This window comes from Sorex fumeus, unplaced genomic scaffold (assembly GCF_029834395.1).
Source record: "Sorex fumeus unplaced genomic scaffold, SorFum_2.1 ptg000019l, whole genome shotgun sequence".
Lineage (NCBI taxonomy): Eukaryota > Metazoa > Chordata > Mammalia > Eulipotyphla > Soricidae > Sorex > Sorex fumeus.
In genome coordinates, this window is record NW_026606076.1 from 37,871,250 (window position 1) to 37,894,892 (window position 23,643).

At 61.2% G+C, this 23,643-nt stretch overlaps 3 protein-coding genes across 4 annotated transcripts; 2 read left to right on the forward strand and 1 right to left on the reverse strand.

Moving 5' to 3' along the window:
- The first annotated feature begins 224 nt into the window (after positions 1–224).
- On the forward strand, positions 225–3,577 carry ELANE (elastase, neutrophil expressed). Its single transcript, XM_056112984.1, has 5 exons — positions 225–291; positions 1,078–1,234; positions 1,474–1,615; positions 2,875–3,105; positions 3,380–3,577. The coding sequence occupies exons 1-5, from the start codon at positions 228–230 to the stop codon at positions 3,575–3,577; spliced, it is 792 nt and encodes a 263-aa protein (XP_055968959.1). The 5' UTR covers positions 225–227.
- Positions 3,578–7,776: 4,199 nt separating this feature from the next.
- Positions 7,777–10,676, forward strand: CFD (complement factor D). Its single transcript, XM_056112875.1, has 6 exons — positions 7,777–7,869; positions 7,998–8,160; positions 8,660–8,816; positions 9,278–9,416; positions 9,633–9,893; positions 10,481–10,676. Exons 2-6 carry the CDS (start codon positions 8,103–8,105, stop codon positions 10,652–10,654), a joined length of 789 nt encoding a protein of 262 aa, XP_055968850.1. The 5' UTR covers positions 7,777–7,869; positions 7,998–8,102; the 3' UTR covers positions 10,655–10,676.
- Positions 10,677–12,182: 1,506 nt separating this feature from the next.
- MED16 (mediator complex subunit 16) lies at positions 12,183–23,520 on the reverse strand. Of its 2 annotated transcripts, none has more exons than XM_056112838.1 (15): positions 23,376–23,520; positions 21,328–21,486; positions 21,000–21,107; positions 20,592–20,761; positions 19,561–19,992; positions 17,998–18,103; positions 17,426–17,581; positions 16,498–16,709; positions 16,017–16,223; positions 14,503–14,713; positions 14,227–14,360; positions 13,910–14,102; positions 13,434–13,650; positions 12,529–12,612; positions 12,183–12,342 (listed from the first exon to the last, which is right to left on the reverse strand). In XM_056112838.1, exons 2-15 carry the CDS (start codon positions 21,458–21,460, stop codon positions 12,216–12,218), a joined length of 2,490 nt encoding a protein of 829 aa, XP_055968813.1. In that variant the 5' UTR covers positions 21,461–21,486; positions 23,376–23,520; the 3' UTR covers positions 12,183–12,215. The 2 variants fall into 2 exon arrangements, with proteins under 2 accessions (XP_055968813.1, XP_055968814.1); XM_056112839.1 differs by lacking the exon at positions 23,376–23,520 and adding an exon at positions 23,066–23,086.
- Positions 23,521–23,643: the final 123 nt, after the last annotated feature.

Here is a 23,643-nt window from a genome sequence, read left to right on the forward strand (position 1 = left end):
GACACTTAGGGTAGGGAAGGCGGCTGTTCTGCTCCCAATGACCCAGATATCTGTCCGTATCCTCTTCACCCCTCACCCCTCACCCCTTCCTGCTGGTCTCCAGGAGAAGGGAAGTGGGGACTTCATCCTCGCTGTGGGGCAACCCCAACGGCCTCCATGTCCCGGGCCTATAAAAAGGCCGGGTGGGCACGGGGGGGGGCAGAGACTCAGGATCCCCCTATCAGACCATGACCTGCAGCCGCCGACCCCCGAGCCCAGCCCTTGCGCCCCTCTTGCTGGCTGTGCTGGCCGGTGAGTGGGGACCCCAGTCTCTCTGTCTGTCCTGGGTGTCTGTCCGTCACTCTCTGCTGGGCTCCCCTCTTTCTCTCTGGCCCCTCATCCTCTGGGACTTGATGGTCCCATTTCTCGAAGAAGAGACTGAGGTTCTGAGTGGAGCCCCAAGCCTGGGTCTAAAAGTGGGAAATGGGGCAAGGGGAAGTGAGGTGGAGTTGGGGCTGGGGTGATAGCACAGCGGGTAAGGCGTTTGCCTTGCACGCGGCCGACCCGGGTTCGATTCCCAGCATCCCATAGGGTCCCCCCGAGCACCGCCAGGAGTAATTCCTGAGTGAAGAGCATCGCCGGGTGTGACCCAAAAAGAAAAAAAAAGTGAGGTGAACTCTGGGGGAGTAATTGTGTGTGTGTGGGGGGGCACATACTTTCTGCTGCTTGCATCTCATTTATTTATTTATTTATTTTTCTTTTGGGGTCACACCTGGCAATGCACAGGGGTTAACTCCTGGCTCTGCATTCAGGAATTACCTGTTGCTCAGGGGACCATATGGGATGCTGGGAATCGAACCCAGGTCGGCCGCGTGCAAGGCAAATGCCCTACCTGCTGTGCTATCTCTCCAGCCCCCATCATTTTAATTTTCATCTGGGCAGGCGACACCAGTGGGGAGAGCCCTGAGCTCCCAGGTTCCTTGCGGGAGGTCAGGAAGTGCTGGTTCAAGAACCCCTTAGCTCCCAGCGTCCCAGAGGGAGTTCAGGTCTGGCTGGCTCAAGGCCTCCCCATGTGCCTACCTTCTCTGCCCCCCTCAGGTCCTGCTCTGGCCTCAGAGATCGTGGGGGGTCGTGCAGCTCGGCCCCACGCATGGCCCTTCATGGCGTCCCTGCAGCGGAATGGTGGCCACTTCTGTGGTGCCACCCTCATCGCCCGGAACTTCGTCATGTCAGCCGCACACTGTGTGAATGGCTTGTAAGCTGGGGCTTACCGGGGGTGGGAAGCGGGGTGCCCTGCCGTGGGCCCCCATGAAGAGGGGAACTTTCCCTGTTGAGCCCACTGGGATGGGAGAACATGGGTTTGGGGATGTCACACCTTGGTGTGTCCTGGAATCACCTGTGTGGGTGCTCGCGTGCGTGCGCGCACACACACACACACACACACACACACACACACACACACACACCCCATGCGCGCCTCCCTCCTACCCCCAGGAACTACCAGTCGGTCCAGGTGGTCCTCGGGGCACATAACCTGATGCGGCGGGAGCCCACGCGGCAGACGTTTCGGGTGCAAAGGGTCTTTGAGAACGGCTACAACCCCAACAACTTGCAGAACGACATTGTCATTCTCCAGGTGACTGGGGGGGAGGGGGCAAGAGGGGTGTGGGAGGAGGGAGTGCAGGACACGGCAGGGACAGCCCCCCAACTGTGTAAATTGGATATAAGTCCCCCAGAATCCTTCCATTGTTTCCATTGCCACTAAATGGGTTGCCCATTCTCTGGGAAGTTTCTAGAAGGAAGGTTTATAATATATAAATAAATTCGCGGTCGCGCGACATCTTATTATCTAGTTCTTACTCTGGAGGACATGGCAGGCTACCAAAAGTATCCTGCTCACACGGCAGAGTCTGGCAAACTCCCCGTGGTGTGTTCAATATGCCAAAAACCAGTAACAATGATGGGTCTCATTCTCCTGACCCTGAAAGAGCCTCGAATGTGGCATTTTCTAAAATCTCAGGGCTAGGGTGAAGGAGACGTTACAGGTGCCTGCTCGAGGAAATCGATGAACAACAGGATGACACTGAAATAAATATTTATGTATAATATCACTGTCACCATCACTGTCCTCCCGTTGTTCATCGATTTGCTCGAGCGGGCCCAGTAACGTCTCCATTGTGACACTTGTTACTGTGTTTGGCATATCGAATACGTCACGGGGAGCTTGCCAGGCTTTGCCATGCGGGCGAGAGACTCTCTCTCCGAGAGGGGTGGAGGAATCAAACCCTGGTCGGCCACGTGCAAGGCAAAAGCCCTACCCGCTGTGCTATCGCTCCAGCCCATGATATATACATATATTTTATATATAAATATATTTGTTTTGTTTATTTGGGGACCATACCCAGAGGTGCTTAAGAGTTCCTTGTGACTCTGCACTCAGAGGTCACTCCTGGCGGCGCTCGAGGGGACACTATGGGATGCCAGGTTTCGACCCTGATGTGCCATATGCCAAAACCAGCGTCCCTCTCTGCTGTGCCGTTGCTGGGGCCTCTCCATGGGAGCTTTTTTTTGGGGGGGAGTGGGGGTCCCACCTGGTGATGCTCAGGGGTTACTCCTGGCTCATGCACTCAGGAATTACTCCTGATGCTGCTCAGGGGACCCTATGGGATGCTGGGAATCGAACCCGGGTCAGCTGCCTGCAAGGCAAATGCCCTAACTGCTGTGCTATCATTCCAGACCCTCCACGGGAACTTTCTATAACCGGTGCATGAGGGTTGTTTCCGGTTATGAAAGACCCCCCCCCAGAAGCACAGTGACAGGGAAGCTGGTGGGGAAACTGAGGCAGATGACTGACCCTCCTTCGCTCTCCATCCGCCTCCCTCCCTCCACCCCCAGCTCGACCGGTCAGCTACCCTCAACAGCAACGTGCAGGTCGCCCGGCTGCCAGCCCAGGGCCAGGGCCCCCGGGACGGGGCGCGCTGCCTGGCCATGGGCTGGGGTCGCCTGGGCACCAACCAGCCCACGCCCAGCGTCCTGCAGGAGCTCAATGTGACCGTGGTGACGACCCAGTGCCGCCGGAGCAACGTGTGCACGCTGGTGCGACGCCGGAGGGCGGGCATCTGCTTCGTACGTAGCCCAAGTCCCAGACCCCCAGCCCTGCGCGGAGTATTCTTGTTTTGGGGGAGGGGCCGGGGGACTGGGCCATACCCGGCGATGCTCAGGGGTTACGCCTGCCAGTGCTCGGGGCACCCGATGGGGAGCCGGGGATCGAACCCGGGTCCGCCGCGTGCCAGGCAAACGCCCTCCTCGCTGTCCTGTCGTATGAGGATTCTTGTTCCTGGTGGAGAGCGGGGATCCCCCCGGCCCCCCCAAGCCCAGAGTTCTGCCTTCCTCCCCGTAGGGGGACTCCGGGGGACCCTTGGTGTGCAACGGGCTCATTCAGGGCATAGATTCCTTCATCAGAGGCGGCTGCGGTTCCGGATTCTACCCCGACGCCTTTGCCCCGGTGGCCCAATTTGCCGACTGGATCAACTCCGTTATCCGCCGCGGGGACCTGCCCCCTGCCCACCCCAGCGACCCCACGACCAGGATCCCCTAGAAGGGAGGGACTGGGCCCCCCCCCGCGCCTGTCCCCCTCCCTGTCCAGCCCCACGCCTTCACCCAATAAAAAAAACTTTCTTTACTTTGGTGTTTTTTTTTTGGGGGGGGGTGTCACACCCAGAGTTGCACAGGGCTTACTCCTGGCTCATGCACTCAGGAATTACTCCTGGCGGAGTTCAGGGGACCACATGGGATGCTGGGAATCGAACCCGGGTCGGAGCGTGCAAGGCAAACGCCCTCCCCTCTGTGATATCGCTCCAGCCCCCAATCTTTCTCTATTTTGGACAGGGGTTCCGCGTGCCTGTCGGCTGCCCTGTGGCAAACTGAAGGGAGTTAGACGGTCCTGGGGGGCCCGGAGCAGTAGTATAGAAGGTACAGAAGGGACCCTGGCATCCGAGAGGGTTCCCCTGAGCACTGCTAGGAAGGAGAGTCCCAAGCGAGAGCCAGGAGTCAGCCCTGAGCACGGCCAGGTGTGGCCCCTGCAAAAAAAAGAATGAAAGAAAGTCTTTGCTGTTTCTGATCAGATAAGGAGTGTCAGATGTTTCCCAAGGGCCAGCCCTGAGAGAAGTAGAGGTACTATTGTTGTGCCGTAGTACAATAACGGCCGGAGGGGGTTCGATCCCCAGCATCCCAGAGAATCTCCTGAGCACCGACAGGAGTGATCCCTGAGCACAGCCGGGAGTGGCCCCCCAAACCAAAAGAAAATACAATTAAATAAAGTTAAGTAAAATAGTTTTTCAACGAAAATCTCGAGCATGTTGCGAGTCAAGCTTGTGGCCACCAGGTGACAGCAGAGTCAGGACGCGAACCTAAGAAGCGCATTTAGGGCCAGAGTGATTAGTCTAGCGGGGAGGGCACTGGCCTTGCAGGCCGGGCAGATCCGGAGTTTGATCCCTGGTACCGCATTAGGGTCTCAGGAGCACGGACAGGAGTGATTCCCAAGCGCAGAGCCAGGAATCAGCCCTGAGGTCTGCCAGGCCCTCACCAAAAAAAAAAAAAGAAGAAGAAACTTTGCTGTTTGTTTCAGATAAGGGGGGTCAGATGTTTCCCCAGGCCCAAGACGGCTAGGGAAGTGGGCTCTGTGACTCAGTCATGCCCCTGGAACCCGGAGGGAACCCCCTCTCCACTCTGGGGATTGGGTTTGGCTCAGGTAGTAGGACACCTTGATATTAAGTGAGTGGGGGCTGGAGCGATAGCACAGCGGGGAGGGCGTTTACCTTGCAAGAGGCCAACCTGGGTTCGATTCCCAGCATCCCATAGGGTCCCTCGAGCACCGCCAGGAGTCATTACTGAGTGCAGAGCCAGGAGGAACCCTTGAGCATGGCCAGATGTGACCTAAAAGGCAGAAAAAAAAAAAAAAACAACGAAATTACTAGTGAGTGTCTGCCTGCATACGAGGCTCATAAAACCACCAGCCCAGGTATTTTAATTTTGGGCAGGGGGGCTTTTTGGGTCACAACCAGCGGTGCTCAGGGTGAGTCCTGGCTCTGCATTCAGAAATTACTGCTGGTGGTGTGCGAGAGATCCTATGGGATGCCAGGGATCGAACCCAGGTTGGCCACGTGCAAGGTTAATGCCCGCCCTGCTGTCCCAGGGATCTCTTTCTGGGACAGGAATTTCTTTCTTTTTTTTTCTTTTTTTTTTTTTTTTGCTTTTTGAGTCACACCCAGCAATGCTCAGGGGTTACTCCTGGCTCTGCACTCAGGAATTACTCCTGGCGGTGCTGGGGGGACCCTATGGGATGCTGGGAATTGAACCCAGTCGACCGCGTGCAAAGCCCTACCCGCTATGCTATCGCTCCAGCCTCCCAGGGATTTCTTATTCCTGCTGAAATTCCTGGAACCTGCTCAAAAGCCCTGGAGCCCCGCCCTGAACCCCAGATTTAGAAATCCACCCTTGTAAACTTGTTGGTGCAGGTCCATTGGCCTCTTTAGAAGATCCCTGAGTCTTGCCCGGGAGGGCTTCAAATAAACCTGTTCCAGCCTGATTCTTTTCTTGGTCTCTGCCTTTTCTTTCCGTGAGTCCATCCCGGCCCTTCACACATGAGACACAAGCACAGAGTCTGACATCCTGCATCTCACAGCTGGGGAGAGGTTAGTCCCCGGGGGGGGGGGCCCATCATCCCTTTTTCAGGAGAAGCCACACCCAACAGTGCTCAGAGCTGACTGCTGGCTCTGTCCTCAGACCTTACTCCTGACAGTGCTCAGGGGATGGGATGGGATGCCGGGAACCGAACCCAGGTCAACTGCGTGCAAGGCAAGCACCCTTCCCTGCTGTCCCATGGTTTTGTACCCCCTCCTCCATTAAGCCCCCAGCCCTGCAGCTGTTCCTCCCCTTTGGTACTGGGGACTCTGCGGAACCTTCTGTCCACATGTCAACCAGGCGTTCTTGACTGTTGTAAAATTCTTACATAATCAGGGGGTCTGAGCAATTAGAAAGGGGATTCGAAAGTCATGGGGAGCCGGAGCGATAGGCCAGAGGGAAGGGTACTGGTCTCACACGCTGCTGATCCGAGCTCCATCCCTGGCCTCTCATAGGGAGAGTTCCCCAGAGAGCCCTCATCCCGGGAAGTGAACCCTGAGTGCAAAGCCAGGAGTGAGCCCTGAGCCCAGACTAAAACCCAACAACCACTATCAAAAAAGGACTCTGTGGGGGGGCTGGAGCGATAGCACAGCGGATAGGGCGTTTGCCTTGCACGCGGCTGACCCGGGTTCGATTCCCAGCATCCCATAGGGTCCCCTGAGCACCGCCAGGAGTGATTCCTGGGTGCAGAGCCTGTGTATTGCTGAGTGTGACCCAAAAAGAAAAAAAAAAAAAAAAAAAAAAAGGGCTCTGGCATCATCTGGTCTACCCGGCCTCTCAGGAGAGGTTTTCTAATAAAACACCTGTCCCCACTGTCCCCATACACAGTAGAGCCCTTCGGTGGCCAGCCACAACACACACCCTTCCCTTCCCGCCTGTATCAAGCTCATTAGAACCCACCCTTGGGAAGCTGCTTCCCCCCCCACCCTTTTTGGGTCACACCCAGCAATACTCCTGGCTCTGCACTCAGGAATTACTCCTGGCGGTGCCCAGGGGACCCTATGGGATCCTGGGAATCGAACCCGGATTAGCTGCGTGCAAGACAAACGCCTTACCCGCTGTGCTATTGCTCTAGCCCCAGGAAAGCTGAAGTCTTGACGAACCAGGGAAGGGGGTCCAGGAACCCACTGGACGGTGCCGGGAAGTCCCTGGTGTCAGAACAGAGGATCCAGGCGATAAGATAAGCTAACAAGAAGGCAGGTACTAGAGAGACAGTCCAGGGCTGAGGGCACTTTGCTTTGCATGTGAATGACCCTGGTTTGATCCCCTCGTTGGATAGGTCCCTTGATACTACAGGAGCGAAAGTGTGCAGTGATAGGTCAGTTTAAATCTCCGCCCATGGAACGGGCAGCCAATCAGAATACATAGCGCGATGACTGGGGGTGGGACCAGCAGCAGATGAAAGGAAGGCCCCAGGTCCCTCCCTCTCCCCCTCCCCTTGGAACATCTACCTTTTTTTTTTTTTTTTTTTTGCTTTTTGGGTCACACCTGGAGATGCCCAGGGGGGTTACTCGTGGCTCTACACTCAGGAATTGCTCCTGACGGTGCTCAGTGAACCATATGGGATGCTGGGAATCGAACCCGGCTATTGCTCCAGCCCCATGGAACATCCGCTTTTGTGCTAACACCCAAAGCACTGCCAGGAATGATCCCGGAGCACAGAGCCAGTTGTGACCCTGGAGCACAGAGCCAGGAGTCAGCCCTGAGCACCAGAGATGGTGTTTCCAAGGCAGGAGAAGCCAGAGGAATTCAAGCACCTGGATCAATTCTCATCACTGGGACCTAATATTTCAGCTGCTCCTCCACACTGCCCATTTCTAAGAACTCTTGAGGTGTGAAGTCCCAGAGTTGGGGGGTCACAAGGACCAGGGTGTTGGACCTCCGCCCTACCCGCTCCGACCAACCTACTTTCCCCTTTTTCCCAGTTGGAGGAGGAAGAAACGGAAGGGAGGGACAGAAAAAAAAATGAGGAAGTGGGTTGTTTACAAAGTGGCCTCCAGGAATGTTGTGAAACTTTGGAGCTGAAAGTTCTAGAAACCCTGGGGGCTAGAGACGAGGGGCTCCTTCCAGCCTTGCACAGTGCATCCTTCGGGGCTCCTTCCAGCCTTGCACAGTGCATCCTTCCTGGGCTGAGGATCTGTGGCGCATGGGGGTGGGGGTGGGGCAGCTCTGGGCCGCTGCTGTCTGCGGACTCTTAATTCGAAATCTGTAGGTGGAGTGGGGTTGGGATCACCCCATCCCCCAGCTTTGGGAAGGCTGAACATGGGGACTCTGCCTTCTCCCTTCTCCAGCTGGGCAGCTGCTAAGGAGGCAACTATCTCTTCCCCTTTCTCCAGCTGGGCCGCCTCCTGAGAGGCAAGCAGAAGTCTGTGGAAGCCTTCCAGCACCCTCCACCCTTATAAAGCGCCCCCAGCCCTCCGGAGTCAGTTGTCTGCAGCACCATGGGGCGCAGCTGGGCGTGCGTGGTGGCTCTGATCCTCCTAGGAGCAATCGGATGTGGTGAGTGGGCCCTGGCCAGAGATGACAGCCCCTTGGGGCAGACCCCTCTGTCAAACAGAACTGCACTCCTGGTTCCAGTAGATGGGCACGGAAGCCCAGAGCCCAGGAATTCTCAAAAGCCTGAATCTGAAAGCCAGGCTTTCTGCCTCTCTTGTTTTTTAAAGGAGATTTTTCCCCCCATTATTTACTTTATTATTATTTGGGGGTGGGGGGGGCGGAAGACACACCCGGCAGTGCTCAGGGGTTTCTCCTGGCTCTGCACTCAGGAATCACTCCTGGCGGGCTCAGGGGACTCTGTGCAGTGTCGGGGATCCACCTGGGTCGGCAGGGAGCAAGGCAAACACCTTTCCCGTTTTTCCCATGTCTCCGTTCGCCCATCAGGCTCTCTGGAAGGGCTGTTCGGATGGGACTTTGCCCCAGACCCCAGGATTCTCTGTCTTTGGTTCTTCTTAGACTTGGGCTGCGCCAAGTCCTCACAGCGCCCCCTTTCCTCCCCCAGCGACGCAGCCCCGGGGTCGCATCCTGGGCGGCAGCGAGGCCCAGGCGCACGCGCTGCCCTACATGGCCTCGGTGCAGGTGAATGGGAGTCACCAGTGCGGCGGCTTCCTGGTGAACGAGTACTGGGTGATGAGCGCTGCGCACTGCTGGGATAACGAGTGAGCGAGGGGGCGGGGCTCACGGCGTCAGGGGCGGGGCTGGTGGTGCTAGGGGCGGGCCCGGACGGAGAATTGGGCGGGGCTGATGATGTTGGGGCGGGGTGTAGTGCTAGGGGCGGGACCAGGTGGAGCCCTAAAGGATCGGGGCGGGGCTGCCGGTGTTTGGGCGGGGCCAGGCGGAGCTGAAGAAAATAGGGGCGGGGCCTGATGGGATCGGGGCGGGGCTGACTCGTTAGGGGTGGGGCTTAAGACGTTAGGGGCGGGACCAGGAGGAGCCGGGAAAAATCGGGGCGGGACTGGTTGAATTAGGGCGGGGTCGGACAGCGGTTGGGGCGGGGCTGACTATGTTAGGGGCGGGGCGAGGTGAAATTTGGGCGGGGTAGAAATAGGGGGTTGTTAGGGGCGGGGTCTACATGATTAGGCGAGTCTGGATCCTGCCCCCCGTCCCACCGTCCCCCCAGGACCCAGTTGCAGGTGCTTCTGGGCGCCCACTCGCTGTCGCAGCCGGAACCTTCCAAGCGTCTGTATGATGTTCTTCGCGCAGTGCCCCATCCGGGCAGCGGATCGGACACCATCGACCACGACCTCCTCCTGCTGCAGGTCTGCGGCCTGCAGTTCCCACCGTCCCACTGAGTTCCATCACCGTGTTGCGCAAACCCCGCCCCAGCTCCCACCCGGTCCCACCGAGACCCGCCCAGTCCTTCCTGCGGCTCGTTGGCCCCGCCCCCTAAGAGCCCCGCCCTCCCGCCGAGCCCCGCCCCGTGTTCCGGGATTCCCTGCACCCCTAGACCCGACTGTCGCCTTCTCTCCCACCAGCTGTCTGAAAAGGTCGAGCTGGGCCCCGCTGTGCAGCCTCTGCCCTGGCAGCACGATGCCCGCCTCTTAGAGGCCGGCACCATGTGCGACGTGGCCGGCTGGGGCGTGACCAGTTACGCGGGCAGCCGACCTGACCGCCTGCAGTACCTGAGCCGGCCGGTGATGGACCGCGCCACCTGCAACCACCGTCTCTACCACGACGGCACCATCACGGAGCACATGCTGTGCGTGGAGAGCAACCGCCGCCGGGACAGCTGCAAGGTGGGCAGAGCCGGGCGGGAGGGCGGGGCCTGGGAAAATGGCAGGTAAGGGGCTGGCCTTACGCGCGGCTGACCCCAAGTTCGATCCTGGGCACCCCATATTGTTCCCCGAGCCCCACCAGGAGTGATCCCTGAGCACAAAGCCAGGAGTCAGTCTGAGCACCGCCAGGTGTGGTTCAAAATCCAACAAAAGAAGAAAGCAAGCAAGCAAGCAAGCAAGCAATCGGCAGCTAGGGGTCCTGAGAGATAGGTTAGGCGCTTGCCTTGCACGCGGCCAACCCTACTCGATCCTTGGCACTACACATGGTCCCTGAGCCCCCACCCAAGGAGTGACCCCTGAGCACAGAACCAGGAGTAAGTCCCGGGCTCCGCCGAGTGTGGCCCCAACAGCATCCTCCCCGCAAAAGAAAAGAAACTAGCAGGTAGGTAGCGGATTGAGCCTGTAGTGAAGGTCAGCAGAACAGTGGCCAGCGAGGCAGCCGGGACATGCGCAGAGAGGGTCAGAGGGAACCCTGGGGTGGGCGTGGCCGTACGGGGGCGGAGCCTTGAGGATGACGCGTCCTTCCCCTGCCGGCCCCTCCTCCCCAGGGCGACTCCGGAGGTCCACTGGTGTGCGGAGGCGTGGCCGAGGGCGTGCTCACCACGGGCTCGCGCGTCTGCGGCAACCCTAAGAAGCCCAGTATCTTCACGCGTGTGTCCACCTACGTGGACTGGATCAGGAGCGTGGTGAACGAGAACGCCACCGTCTCGCCGGCGGAGTGACCCGGGCAATAAAAGCCCCGCAGCAGCATCTGGTCCTGCGTCAGGGTCACTGTGCTGGGCACGCGCTGGCGGGTCGCGCGAAGCCCCCGCCCCCTCACCCAACCCCCACCCCGGAGAAGGGACGTGGGGCCGCTGGTAAAAACCCGAGGTTTGAGGGTTTGGCTGTTGCACGCCTCGGCCACAAGGTGGCGCCCTTAGCCTCCCCTGGGAGTGAGAGAGGAGCGCCCCCCCCCCCACCTCCAGGCCCAGGTTTTTGGGAGGGTCGCGGGTGGGTCCAGTTAATGTCCTGCACAGCTGGTCCTCGCATGTGATCACGCAGTGGGCACAGGGGTGGGGTGGGCCTGGTCTGCTGCGAGCTGAGATGGAGGACCGGAGTGAGGCCAATTGTTGGGATGCCTGCAATCGAACCTGTTTCTGCCCGTTGCAATACCAACGCCCTCCCCACTGTCCTATCGCTGTCTCCTCCCAGTTGACTTGGGGCCTGTGTCCCAGAGAGGGAAACTGAGGCACAGAAAACCAGCCTCTGAGCCCTGAGGTCACAGACTCTCATTCAAGCCCACATGCCTCTGTGCTCAGGGCCTGTGCCAGGGGAGTGAGACTCGCTACATTGGGCCAAAGACCAGCCGGGAGGCGCTGGCCTTGCACAGGGCCGACCAGGGTTTAATCTCTGGCACCCCACAAAGTCCCCCAAGCACCACCAGGAGCCCTGAGCACTGCTGTCGCCCCCGGGTCTCCCAGGTATAGGGGTCGTGTCTGCCCCCCTCCCTGACTAGCAGCAGTTTCATCCTGCAGGATCCGGCCTCGCTCCAGCCCCCCTCCTCCTGGCCCTTCCAGAACCTTCTAGAATGATCATGGCCAGGCGCTGTGGGCACCACAGGGGTAGGGGTGGGGGTCCTAAGCGGGGAAGGATGGGGCTGGAGCAACAGCACAGCGGGGAGGGCGTTTGCCTCGCATGTGGCTGACCAGGATTCGATTCCCAGCATCCCATGTGGTCCCCTGAACACCACCAGGGGTAATTCCTGAGTGCATGAGCCAGGAGGAACCTCTGTGCATCGCCGGGTGTGACCCAAAAAAAAGCAGAAACAAAACGAAACTAAGTGGGGAGGGATTCCAGGTGGGACCCCAGGGGAAAACGGGCCTGGGCAATAAAGCGAGGGAGATGGATGGAGATGGACGTGGGAGCCCCTCCCTCGTGCCCAGGCGCACCACCTGCCAGCAGCGAGAACACAGCAGGAGCCCAGGGACCCTGGTCTTTATTGGGCCCTGGGATGGAGCTGGGACTGACCGCACAGTGGGGAGGGAGCTCGCCTAGCACGTGGCTGACGGGGGTTCGGTCCACAGCCCCCCGCGAGGGACCCCGAGCCCCAACAGTGATCCCAGAGCACAGAGTCAGGAATCAGCCCCCAGCAACATCAGGTGTGCCCCCCCCAATTCCCGGATATCAAAATATAATAAAATAGAGGGGCGGACACCAGACCCCGCTGGGCCCGGGGCTGGGAGTGGAGCTGTCGAACAGACCCGGGGGGTCCGCGTCGGGGCAGAGCCACGCCCAGCGCCCGGGTCAGGGGCAGCTGAGGGGCAGGCGCCGCCACAGCCCCCCACACAGGCAGTTCTTGATCCAGCGCTGTTCCCATTGCTTGACCGCCGTCGCCTTGTTGGGGGAGTGGAGCATGGTGACGCAGCCACACCTGTGGGGACAGGGCACGCGGCTGGGGTCCCCCTTGCCACTCCCAACCCCCCAGTGTCCGCAGAGACCCCAGGAGCCCCCACTAGGGGAGGGGCCCTCCATTCCCGTGAGTTCCGTCCCCCCCACCGTGGGGGCCCCGGGTCCCACCGCACTTCCCCTGGGGCCCGGCCCGGGTCGGGGCACACACCTGGTGCACGCCTTGCACTCCTCTGTGGGGTGAGCCCCCAGGTGCAGCCGCCGCAGGTGGTCGATCTTGGGCTGGCCCGGAGCCCTGCAGAGCAGAGGGGGTCACGGGTCCGCACGGGGGTGGGGGTGTCTCTGCCCACCAGGGTGCAACGGGGGGGGGGGGGTGCGCATCTGTGCCTGTGTGTGTCGTGCTGTGCCCATGAGCACGCCGTATGTCTGTGTAGGAGTCGTGGGCCCCTTGTGTGGGCCCCCAGGAGTCCAGGGTCACCCCGGGAGCCTGGAAGGATTGTCTGAGGGCCGGACCGGGCTGGGCTGCAGTTTCCAGTCCAGTCTCTCTTCCGGGAACCCCAAACGCGGGGAATCGGCAAATCTCCCCGAGACCAGCGGAAACCTTGCTGGTCAGGGCACCTGGGGTCCAAGGGAAGGGGACTCTGGGTCTGTCCCCCATGTCTGGCCACGTGGAATCTGGGCTCCCGGCACACGGTTTAACAGTCAAGTCCCAGCCCCATGGAGCGACAGCACGGTGGGGGAGAGCACTGGCCTCGCGCAGAGCCGACCAGGGTTCGATCCCCGGCACGCCAGAAGGTGCCCTGAGCCTCACCAGGAGTGATCCCTGATCACAGAGCTGGGAGTCAGCCCTGAGCATCGCCAGGTGTGGCCCCTCCAGAAACAAATCGACAACAAAAAAGCCCCAGCCCCGACTGTGGGTTGGGAGGGCGGCCTGGGTGGGGGGCAGGGGGAGGTGTTGCCCCTGACTTTGGAATCCCCCTGCCTGGGGATCCAGGTGATCCCACACAGCCTGGCCGACTGGGAAGGATGAGGGACCGAGGGGACCACGGCTGGAGGGTGGTCACTCCGCCCCAGGGGCTGGAGAGGTGGAGGGGAACCTTCCAGAAGCTCACCCACCTGACCAGGCCTTCCAGCTGCAGGGCAGCGGCGCCGCGGGGCAGAGCAGGCGCCCGGCCAAACTGCAGCCGCAGGGGCTGCTTGGGCTGCAGGCGGCTGACCAGACCATCGCTGACGGGCAGCCAGTCCAGGTTGGGGATGAGCAGCTGGCTAGGCAACAGGCAACACTCATCCAGAAGTGCTTCATCGGGCTCGCTGCTGGGGCCCTCGTCACGGCCTGCGGCGGGGGAAGCATGGAGGGAGACGGGCTGGAGAGAGATGACAGCTGAGAAGGCGCTGCCCGTGGCCAACCCGGGCCCGGTCCCTCCCCAAGGAGAGTCAGGAGTAAGCCCCAGCCAACCCCAGGGCTCAGTGAGCACCGACACTGAACGCGGAACAGGACCGAGCTGGCTGGTTGCTCTCCGAGCTTATATTCTGGTGGGGGGATCAGAGGGGGGGGCTTGTATTTTGGTAGGGGGATGGATGGGTGATCTTACAGCAGATCCAGAGCTTGGTGAGCAGGCGGAAGAGCAGGGACATGCTGTCCTGAGTGTCAGAGGTGGCCGTGTACACGGGCAGGCAGCTGGGCTTCAGGAGCCCCCAGATGCGGATGACAACCATGAGCTCCCGCAACATGCCCAACGAGGTGCCGTCACGCAGGAAGCTGTGACCAGGCCGCAGCGGGGAGCCCTGCAGGGACAGGCATGTGTGTGTGTGTGTGTATGTGGTGGGGGGGGGGGCTGGCCAGGAGCTGGGGCTGGAGGGTGAGCAGCGGGGGGGGCGCGTGGGGGCGGGCGCAAGGCGGGGCGCGCACCTGATTGGGCAAGCTGGCCAGCAGGTAGAGCACGATGTCGCCCACCCACTGCAGCAGCTGCTGCAGCGCCTGCAGCGTGTTCATGTCCAGCACGAACTCCTCCGTCTTCAGGTTGATCATGACCTTGTCGATGTCTGCAGGGAGCCTCGGTCACGGGGTAGCCCGGCCGCCCAGCAGCCCGCGCCGATGGGCACCCTCGAAAGCATCCGCGTCTCCATCACCCTGACCCCGCCCCCGTTAGGTTCCCGCCCCACCCCCTGCCGCGGGTCCACCCACCGACGTCCGTGATCTTGGAGCAGATCTCGGTCAGGCGGTCCCCGGGGCTCTTGTCGGGCGTGTTGAGGAAATGCGGGCGCAGCAGTGACTTGAGCGTGGAGCTGATGGCGATGAGGAAGAGCTTGGCGTGGTAGTCGCACACGCGCGTCACCGTGCAGGGCGACAGCTTGCACAGGGAGGCCTTCATGGCCAGGATGCGGGTGGACAGGACCTGGGCCACAGCGGGGAGGGGGGACAGCACAGGCTCGCGGGGGGTGACCCCTCAGGACGCGCCTTGATTTTGTCTTTGTGGGGGAGGGCCACCCCTGGCGAGGGTTACTCCTGGCCCTGTGCTCAGGGATCACTCCTGGTGTTCAGGGGACTCTATGGGGTGGCAGGGATCGAACCCAGGTCAGCCGCATGAAAATCAAGTGCCTTCCCTGCTGTACTCTGGCTCTGGCCCTGAGGATGCGCCTTGTACTGGGCCAGCTGCTCTGGGCCAAGGGCCAGCTGTGGCTGTCACTTGGGAGTGGAGGCCCCTGGGATGAGGGTTGGAGGCCACGGAAGTGCTGAGTGAGCTGAACCCCCTAAGTCTACAGAGCTGGGGGTGCAGGATCTGGTAGCTAGGGGTGAGTAAATTATAGTGGTGCCTGCAAACAGCTGGTGCCATTAATATGCACATCTGCAGTTGTCACTGCACCATCCTGCTACTTCCTGCAGCCCTTGGGGTGCCCCCTTCCCTCCCCCATCCCTGGGTTTCTTGGAGGCACTGCCGGCGGGACCCCCTCATTGTATTTCCTAACCCTCCTCTTGGCCCCCCTCATGGTGGGCCGGCAGGTCTCACGGCCCGTAATTGTCTTGGTGGCCCCGGGACCAGGGTAGATGTCCTGGGGTGGGATGTCTAGGGTTCAGGACGGAGGGCAGATGGTCTAGTGGGCAGTGCAGGGACATCTGGGAATGGGGTTGCTGGACAGCCTGGTGGCTGGGCATGTCCATCCAGCATTCAGGAGGGAGGGCAGGCAGGGGAGAGGCGCACATCCGGGAATGAAGGGTGGGGAAAGCCTATGCAGATGAAGGGACAGAGCTGTAATTTATAGTAATGGGATGGGTGTGTCACCCGTGGGCGTGGCAAATGTATGTAAATGAAGGGGCGGTGCTATTCCCTATGGTAATAACGGAGGTTCCTAGGTCAGTGGGCGGGGTAGATCTCTGTAGATAATGGGCGTGGCTATCTATGGTAATAGAGTGGGAGAGGAAGTCTGTAGCTGAAGGTGCGGGACCATCGCCCATGGTAATTGTGTGGGTGGGGACGTGTATGCAAATGAAGGGCGGACACTGCATATGGTAATAGGGCGGGCGGGGACATGCATGCAGATTAAGGGGCGGGGCACTGCCTATGGTAATAGGGTGGGAGGGGAAGCCTATGTAGATGAAGGGGCGGGGCCACTGCCTACAGTACTAGAGTCACCCAGTGGGCGGGAAAGGTGGGGCAGAGGGTGTGCATGGGAGGGTGAAGGTGGGAGGGGCCGGCCCACCTGCTGCAGTGCGGCGTTCTGGCGCGTGTACTCCTCGTGCAGCCGCTCCACCAGGCTCTGCACCATGCCAGGCTGCACGTGCAACAGGATGTCCCACCAGTCGTAGCCCGTCACCATGCAGTACTCCAGCAGGAAGAGCAGGTGCCGCAGTGCCAGGCTCACGTCCAGTGCGTGGCCCATGGAAGGCGAGATTCGCAGCATACTGAGCTGGAGGGGGGGGGCGGCGAGGAGAGGAGGGGAGTCTCCAAGTCATTCTCAACCCTGCCAAGGGGCGGTCTGCGGGTGGGCTGTGTGGTGGAGCTCCCGAAAACGGACTCAAGAAGCCTCACGACTCTAGCAGAGTCCATCTGGGGCAGGGCAGGGCCGGGAGGACGGCGATGGGAGGTGCATGGGGCTAGGAGGTGCCGAGGGCGGGGCCAGGAGCTGGGGCGTGGCCAGGAGCTGCCGGGAGGGCGGGGCTTGCACGCAGGGACCCACCCACCTTGCCATGGTTGTCAATGCCCACGAGGGCCAGGGAGGTCCAGGAGAGCTGCATGGCCTTGAAGTGCACGGCTGGCCCCGTAGTGCGTGGGCGCTTGAGGGCGGGCTCGTCCATGGGGCGCGGGGCGGCCGAGCTGTAGAAGACGGCCATGGACTGCAGCGAGAGCCGGTGCACGATGTGGACGCTGCCGTCGTGGAAGGCCAGGGCCAGCCCTGGGGGCGCGGGGCAGCTCAGGCGGTGTCCCTCCCACCCCTCCAACGCCCTCTGCTCACAGCTCCCTGTTGGAGGCATCCCCTGGTGGCCCTGTCCCAGGCACAACTGCCGCCAGAGACACGGTGGGCGGGGGCCCTGAGGAGGGGCCGCAGGGAGCAGGGGCAAAGTCCCCCGCCTGGGAACCAGACAGAGCAGGGGTGGGGGCTTCGGGCTTTGTTTTCTAACTTTTGGCTTGGGCCACACCCACCTGGCTCAGCGTTTGGGGATTTGGGGATCCTTCCTGGCAGGGCTGGGGATACTCAACACGGTGTGGCAGGGATTACAAGGCAAGCGCAATAGCCCCTCTATGATCTCTCCGCCCACCCCATTTGAGTTTTGGGGGGCCGTATCCAGTGTTGCTTGGAGGCTACTCCTGGCTGCCTGCTTGGTCCCGGCAGTGCTCAGGGGCCCATGCGGTGCTGGGGATCACACCCAGGGCCTCCAGCCTGCAAAGCCTGTGTTCTGGCCCGTGGGCCACTCCCCCACCCCCGACTCTCCTGTGTGTGGTGCTAGGGATGGAGCTGGGGGTCTCACACATGCAGGTGCTTTGCTGGGGATCCACCTGCCGGGCGCCCTGGTACGTTTCTGACTTGTCTGGACCTCGGAGGGTGTGGCCTGGAGCTGGGGGAACCCCAGGAGTAGAGGCCTTGGTGCTGGGCGGGACAGGAGGCCTTACCGAGGCCGGGGAAGAACTGGGTGTCGTTGGCCACCTTCAGGTCCGTGTTGGTGAGCGAGATTGGCAGCTTGGGCAGCGCCACGGCGGACACGCGTTCCAGGTCATTGGTGGCCGACAGGATCCGCCATTTGAGAATCATGGGCTGCTTCTCACCAACTGAAAAATGGGCCCGAAAGTGGGGAGGTGACAGTCAAGGCATGCAGGGCCTGGGTGAGCCTGCAGGGGGCGCCAGCGCGTCACAGCCCCTAGGGAAACCGTGCCTTCTCTGGTCTTGGCCCACCATCCTAACCCCAGGAGGGGCTCCTTGGCCTCCTTGCCCTACACAAGGTTTTCCAGAGGATTCTGTGGCTTTGAGGACAAATGGCCTCCTTGCTGCCCCCACCCTCCCCAGCAGCTCTAGCTCCAGCCTCTACCCCCGGCCCTTTGCACTGACCCCTATGAGTAGCTTGAGGTTGGATGATCAGGCGGAGACCCCCTACCCTGCATTCCCCAGCCTCTTCCCGGTGCAGGGGATACTTGCTGGCAGAGGGCAGCCCAGGGCAGGGGGTGGGGTGGGGGTGGGGGTTACTCACCCACAGGGGAGATCTGCTGGAAGATGTTGTTCACCGGGAGCCCCTCCTTCCGCAGGGACCAGCACTCCACGATGCTGCTCGTCTGACTGGAGGCGCACAGGAGAACCTGGACCAGAAGTCGGAAATGAGGAGGGGCGGGGTCATCAGAGAAGGGTGTGGCTACAGGGTGGGCGGGGTTATCGAGGGGGCGGGGCCTCTCAGCGAAGGCAGGGGCGGGCCATCCTGGGAGAGGGGCGGGGCGAAGCAGGGCCCTATCCTATGGGAGCTGCTTCCAGCCCTGGGTCTGCAAGATCAGCCGACCGCTCCCTCTGACACCCATAGGCTCAGCCCAACTAGCTCCCCGCCAGCCACGACTTTTGATTGTTTAAGGGGCCAGTGGTCGCCCCCCAGAGGTGCTAAGGGGACCACATGATGCCAGAGGCAGAATTTCTTTTTTGCTGGGGAGGTCACACTGGGCAGTGCTCTGGGCTTACTCTAAAGATCAGGGTTTAGGGGCTGGAGAGATAGCACAGCGGGTCGTTGCCTTGCACACGGCCGACCCGGGTTCGATTCCCAGCATCCCATATGGTTCCCTGAGCATGGCCAGGAGTAATTCCTGAGTGCAGATCCAGGAGTAACCCCTGTGCATTGCTAGGTGTGACCCAAAAAGCAAAAAAATAAATAAATAAAAAATAAAAAAAAATAAAGCTCGGGGTTCAGGGAACCATAAGGGGTGCCAGGGATTGAACACCGGTCAGTTGTGTGCAAGGCAAGCGCCCTCCCTGCTGTACTATAATCCCATCCCCTGGAATAATTATGAAAGGCTCTGGCACGCTAAACCTGCACTGAGTCCTCTGAGTCCTTTCCCTGCTCCTCCTCCCCCCTCCTGGCATTGTTTGACGCAGTAAGGATCACTGGGAGAAACTGGGGTAGGGTGGGGGACAACGTGAGAAAAAATGAGAGATTGGGGGCTGGAGCGATAGCACAGTGGGTAGGGTGGTCGCCTTGCATGTGGTCGACCCAGGTTTGATTCGCAGCATCCTACATGGTCCCCTGAGCACTGCCAGGAGTAATTCCTGAGTGCAAGGTCAGGCCTGTGCATAGCCAGATGTGACCCAAAAAAACAAAAACAAAAACAAAAACAAGAGATTGTGGGGACCCAGACACATTTGGGGTTCTGTTGATGCCCAAGATATTCCAGGACCGGGGGCCATGCGGTAGGGGGTACAGGGTCGGGAGAGACCTGCAACTGGGGACCTCAGAGCCTCCTGAGGGGTGAGGAGAGGGTCTGGGTCAGAGTCAGGGAGGCTCTGGAATGATCGACAGCACACTGAGGAGGACGCTGGCCTTACATGTGGTAGCTGACCCAGGTTCGATCCTGGGCATCTCAGAGGGTCTCCTGAGCCCTGCCTGGAATGATCCCTGAGCACAGAGCCAGGAGTCAGCCCCGAGCACCGCCGGGTGTGACCCGGTCACGAAATAAAAAGCTGTGCTGGGGGCTGGGAGGCTGGAGGAAAGGTCCCACCCGGGAGGGGCAGCCTCAGAAGCTGGAAGGGGCCGAGGGCGGGGTCCCCGGGGGCCGACCTGCTCTGACATGTCCCGGGCTAGGAACTTGAGGTGGGTGATGGCGGGGAACTTGTCCTTGCGGTTGAGGTCCGTGGTGCAGCGCATGAAGAGCGAGGGCAGGATCTCGGTGTCGATGCGGCACTTCTCGCTGACCACGCTCACGCATACCTTGTAGAACTGCACGGGGGACGCGCTGCTGCCATCCGCCGTGGCCACCACGATGTTGCCGCCACCCGTGAAGGCGATGTCGGCCAGGGCCACGCGGCCCCGCAGCCGGCACAGGCTCTCGGTGGACGTCAGCACCTGCCCGCTGGGCTTCAGCAGGGACACGGTGACCAGCCCACTGACCGTCACCGCAATCCAGCCCTCCATGGGCTTCCCGCCAAACAGCGTGAGGGAGGGCGAGAACTTGACGCGGGAGAACTTCTCCCCGAAGCTGGAGGCGCCCGACTGCAGGAAGGGGGGGGGGGTGGGGGAAAAGAGGGGGAGTCAGGGGCTGGAGCGATGTTTGCCTTGCACGCGGCCAACCCGGGTTCGATTCCCAGCATCCCATAGGGTCCCCCGAGCACCGCCAGGAGTAATTCCTGAGTGCGTGAGCCAGGAGTAACCCCTGAGCATCGCCAGATGTGACCCAAAAACCAAAAAAAAAAAAAAAAAAGAGGGAGAGTCACTGGACAAAGCTCAAGCCGAGAGGATGCAGAGACGAGAGGGGTCCCAGGGGGTCCTGACACCAAAGGGTGGGAGCCGTTTCCTGAAAAGAGCAGCTTCCCCCCAGTTCAACGGACAGGATGCAAGGGCAGTGAACTTTACGGACACGCTTGGTTTAGAGAAGAGCAGGGAGCAGTTAAGCACAGGGACAGCGGCCATCAGTGACATGGGACCCCCTGGGATGGGGGAACAGTGGCCAATCAGTTAGACATCCTCGCTGAAAACACAGGCGGTAAGTGACCGGTTGGTCACGGGTGCGAGGGGGCACGGGGTTCCGAGTCCAGAGGCTGCTGGTCCCGTCCCCGTGGCTGAGCCCCGCCCCCCTGGGGCAGAGCACCCACCTTCTCCACGTGCAAAGCCAGCTTCACCCCGTTGTGCAGCCAGGACAGGGCCACGATGGGGTCCCCCTCCACCAGGCTGCCCGCGGGGCTCTCCCAGCTGTTGGCGAGGTGGTCGGCCATGCTCCAGCACTTAATCTGCCCGTCGGCGTCGGCTGACAGGAGCCGGGAGCCTGCGGGGACGTCCGCAGTCACTGGTCACTCTTGTGGGGGGGGGGGGCGGGAGACAGCACCCCCTCTGTGGGGGCTGTGAAGGGGTGAGGCAAAGGCGGTTCCAGAGAGGACTCTGGAGGTGGAGACCGGAAGGGTGGGCACCAGGAAAGAGAGCACTGTCCCCCCAGCCATACAGGACCCCACAGCCAGGACTCAGGGTTCAGGACAGCGCTGCCCCCTGCCACGCGGGCACCTCACCTGACTGGTCCCACTCAAGACAGGTGACGGTCTCGCGGTGCTCTGAGGGAATGGAGTGCACATCCCAGGGGTGCTCCGTGTCCAGGATGTGGATCCGGCGGGTCAGGTCTGTGGGCACCAGGTATCAGTGCCCACAGGGCCAGTCGCGGGTGGGGGTGCGGGTGGGAGACCCTGCCCTGCCCCCAAGGGCGCTCAGCACCCCCAGTAGATGCGGAAACCCTGACAGGGCCTGGTGGGCAAGAGGGGGCTCCCAGGGCTGCCTCTGGGTCCCGTGGGCATTGTGGGGGGAGGCGTCCCACAGGCAGGGGGAGGGGGGAGGGGAACGCACCCTGATCATCGTTCCGGAGGTCTGTAGTGAAGGCAATGAGGTTACGGCAGGACCAGGCACAGACCAGGGGCACGGACGGGCAGTGGGTGGTCTTGGGCCACTTCTCCCACTCGCAGATGTAAGCCAGGTCCATGGTGACTCCCGAGGATGTCCAGGCTCCTGAGGGCGGGGAGGGCAGCTCAGCATCACCCAAACAAAACCTGCTGGCGAACCCAAGCCCCCCCCCCCCCCCCCCCCCCCCCCCCCCGCCCATCCTTCCCACCTCGTATTGAGGCCACACCTCGCAGTGCTCTGGGCTATCTCCTGGCCTTTCGCTCAAGGATCATCACACCTGGCAGGGCTCAGGGGGATCAGATGCAGTGCCAAGAATCAACCCCAGGTCGCCTCATGCAAGTGAGGAGGGAAACTGAGGAAAAAGCAGAGGAAGAGGCTCAGAGGCCCCGGGCATTGCAGCAGCACCCCGGGAGCCCGAGAGGCAGTACAGGGGGTAAGGCCGAGAGCGGCTCCATCCCCAGCATTGCCACCCATGATCCCTGAACCCAGAGCCAGGGGTAAGCCCTAAGCACCGTTGGGTGGGGCCCAGCCTCCCCCCAGCCCCGCAAATAAAAATAAAACAACCCTGGATGGCCGAGGGAAGCCGGTGGCTGGGAGTGTCCGAGTGTTGGGGGGAAGGGGGGAAGAGGTATGGGGCAGGTTCTAGAGTTTGGGGGTTTCCAGCACAAGGAGGGAAGACAACGGAGAACAGCCGGCAGCGCCCCCTCGCGGCCGGAGGGCGCCGCGGGGGCCCAGGTGAGCAATGATGAGAGTAACTCAAGAGGTGGGAGCAGGAGCCCTAGGAAGAAGGCCAGGAAGGAAGACGGGCACCAAGGGCTGCATTTGGCAGGGGAAGAGGAAGGACTGGCTGGGTGCAGGGCTGGAGGTGACAGCATCTCCCAGTGACGCACTGTAAGTCTCTTAGAGATGGCAGGGGAGGCAAAGGCGCACGCCCGGCACGCAGCCTGTTTCCTTCCATCCATCCTTGGGGGTCCCTTGAGCACCCAAAACAAATAACGCGGGGCTGGAGCAATAGCACAGGGGGTAGGGCGTTTGCCTTGCACGCGGCCAACCCGGGTTCAATTCCCAGCATCCCATATGGTCCCCTGAGCACTGCCAGGGGTGATTTCTGAGTGCAGAGCCAGGAGTAACCTCTGTGCACCGCCTCTGGGTGTGACCCAAAAAGCAAAAAAAAAAAAGACAAATAACGCCACGGCACATGCCTCGCACCCACTTTAGCGGGGCCCCTTTCACCAGCAAGAAAGCCCAACGAGGCTAGGATGTATCATCAACCCCAAATTTCCCCCACGACACAGGCCTGAGACGTCTAGAACCCCGGGCCCCCATCCCCAAACTCTGAGCACGGACTTTAAACTCCACCCCCCAAAAAAGCCCACCAGTCCCATTTCCCAGCAATCTTCGCGACCCTGATCGCGGCTGGCTTCTTGAGTCCCCAGACCTCGCCCCCTCCCCCAAGAATTCCCACAATCCCTGGGCCCTGCCCCACACACCTGGCCCCTGCCCCACAGGTCCTGGCTCCAAACCTCAAGCCCCGCCCACAACGTGCATGGCACAGGAGTAATCTCCAAACCCGCCCACAAAGCTCCTGTAGCCCCGCCCACAGAGCGACCCGGAAATGCCCTCCAAACCCCGCCCACAAAGCACCATGCCCCGCCCACAACGCCCGCCTAGTTCGGTTACCTACCAGCCCTGTCCACAACGGAACCCGGAAATGCCCCCTAAGCCCCGCCCACAGCGTGCTCCCAACCCCGCCCCTAGTTTCCCTGGCGACAGCGCCCGTCCCCTCGCTCAGACCTGCTTCACCCCATTTCCGCCAGAACCCCCCAGACTCCGCCCAGTCGCCTTCGGGCCGCTACCCAGCACCCTTTGCGCCCCAGCTCGTCCCTTGACCCCAGTAGGCCCGCCCCCTCCAGTCTCCGCCTTTTCCGGGCTTTGCTGCCCCAGGGCCGTCCGAACCCCCGCGACACCTCGGGACCCCGCCGCCCCGCAGTCACCTGCCCGGCCCGTGCCCCGAGCTTGGGCGGAATGCGCAATAGCACTCCCGCTTAACGCCTCGGCTCCGGCGCCGCCATCTTCTCCAGAACCAATGAGATGCGCGCGCAGCGCGACCGCTTCCTAGAGACGCCGTTGGCGACTCTGGCTCCGCCCCTACTTCCGGATGTATTTGCATAGGATAATAAGGTGGCTTCCCAGAAGCCCCCTTAAGTTATATTTAATAGGTCAATGATTTTTCGTAGAGTATAGAACAAAAAAGTATTTGCC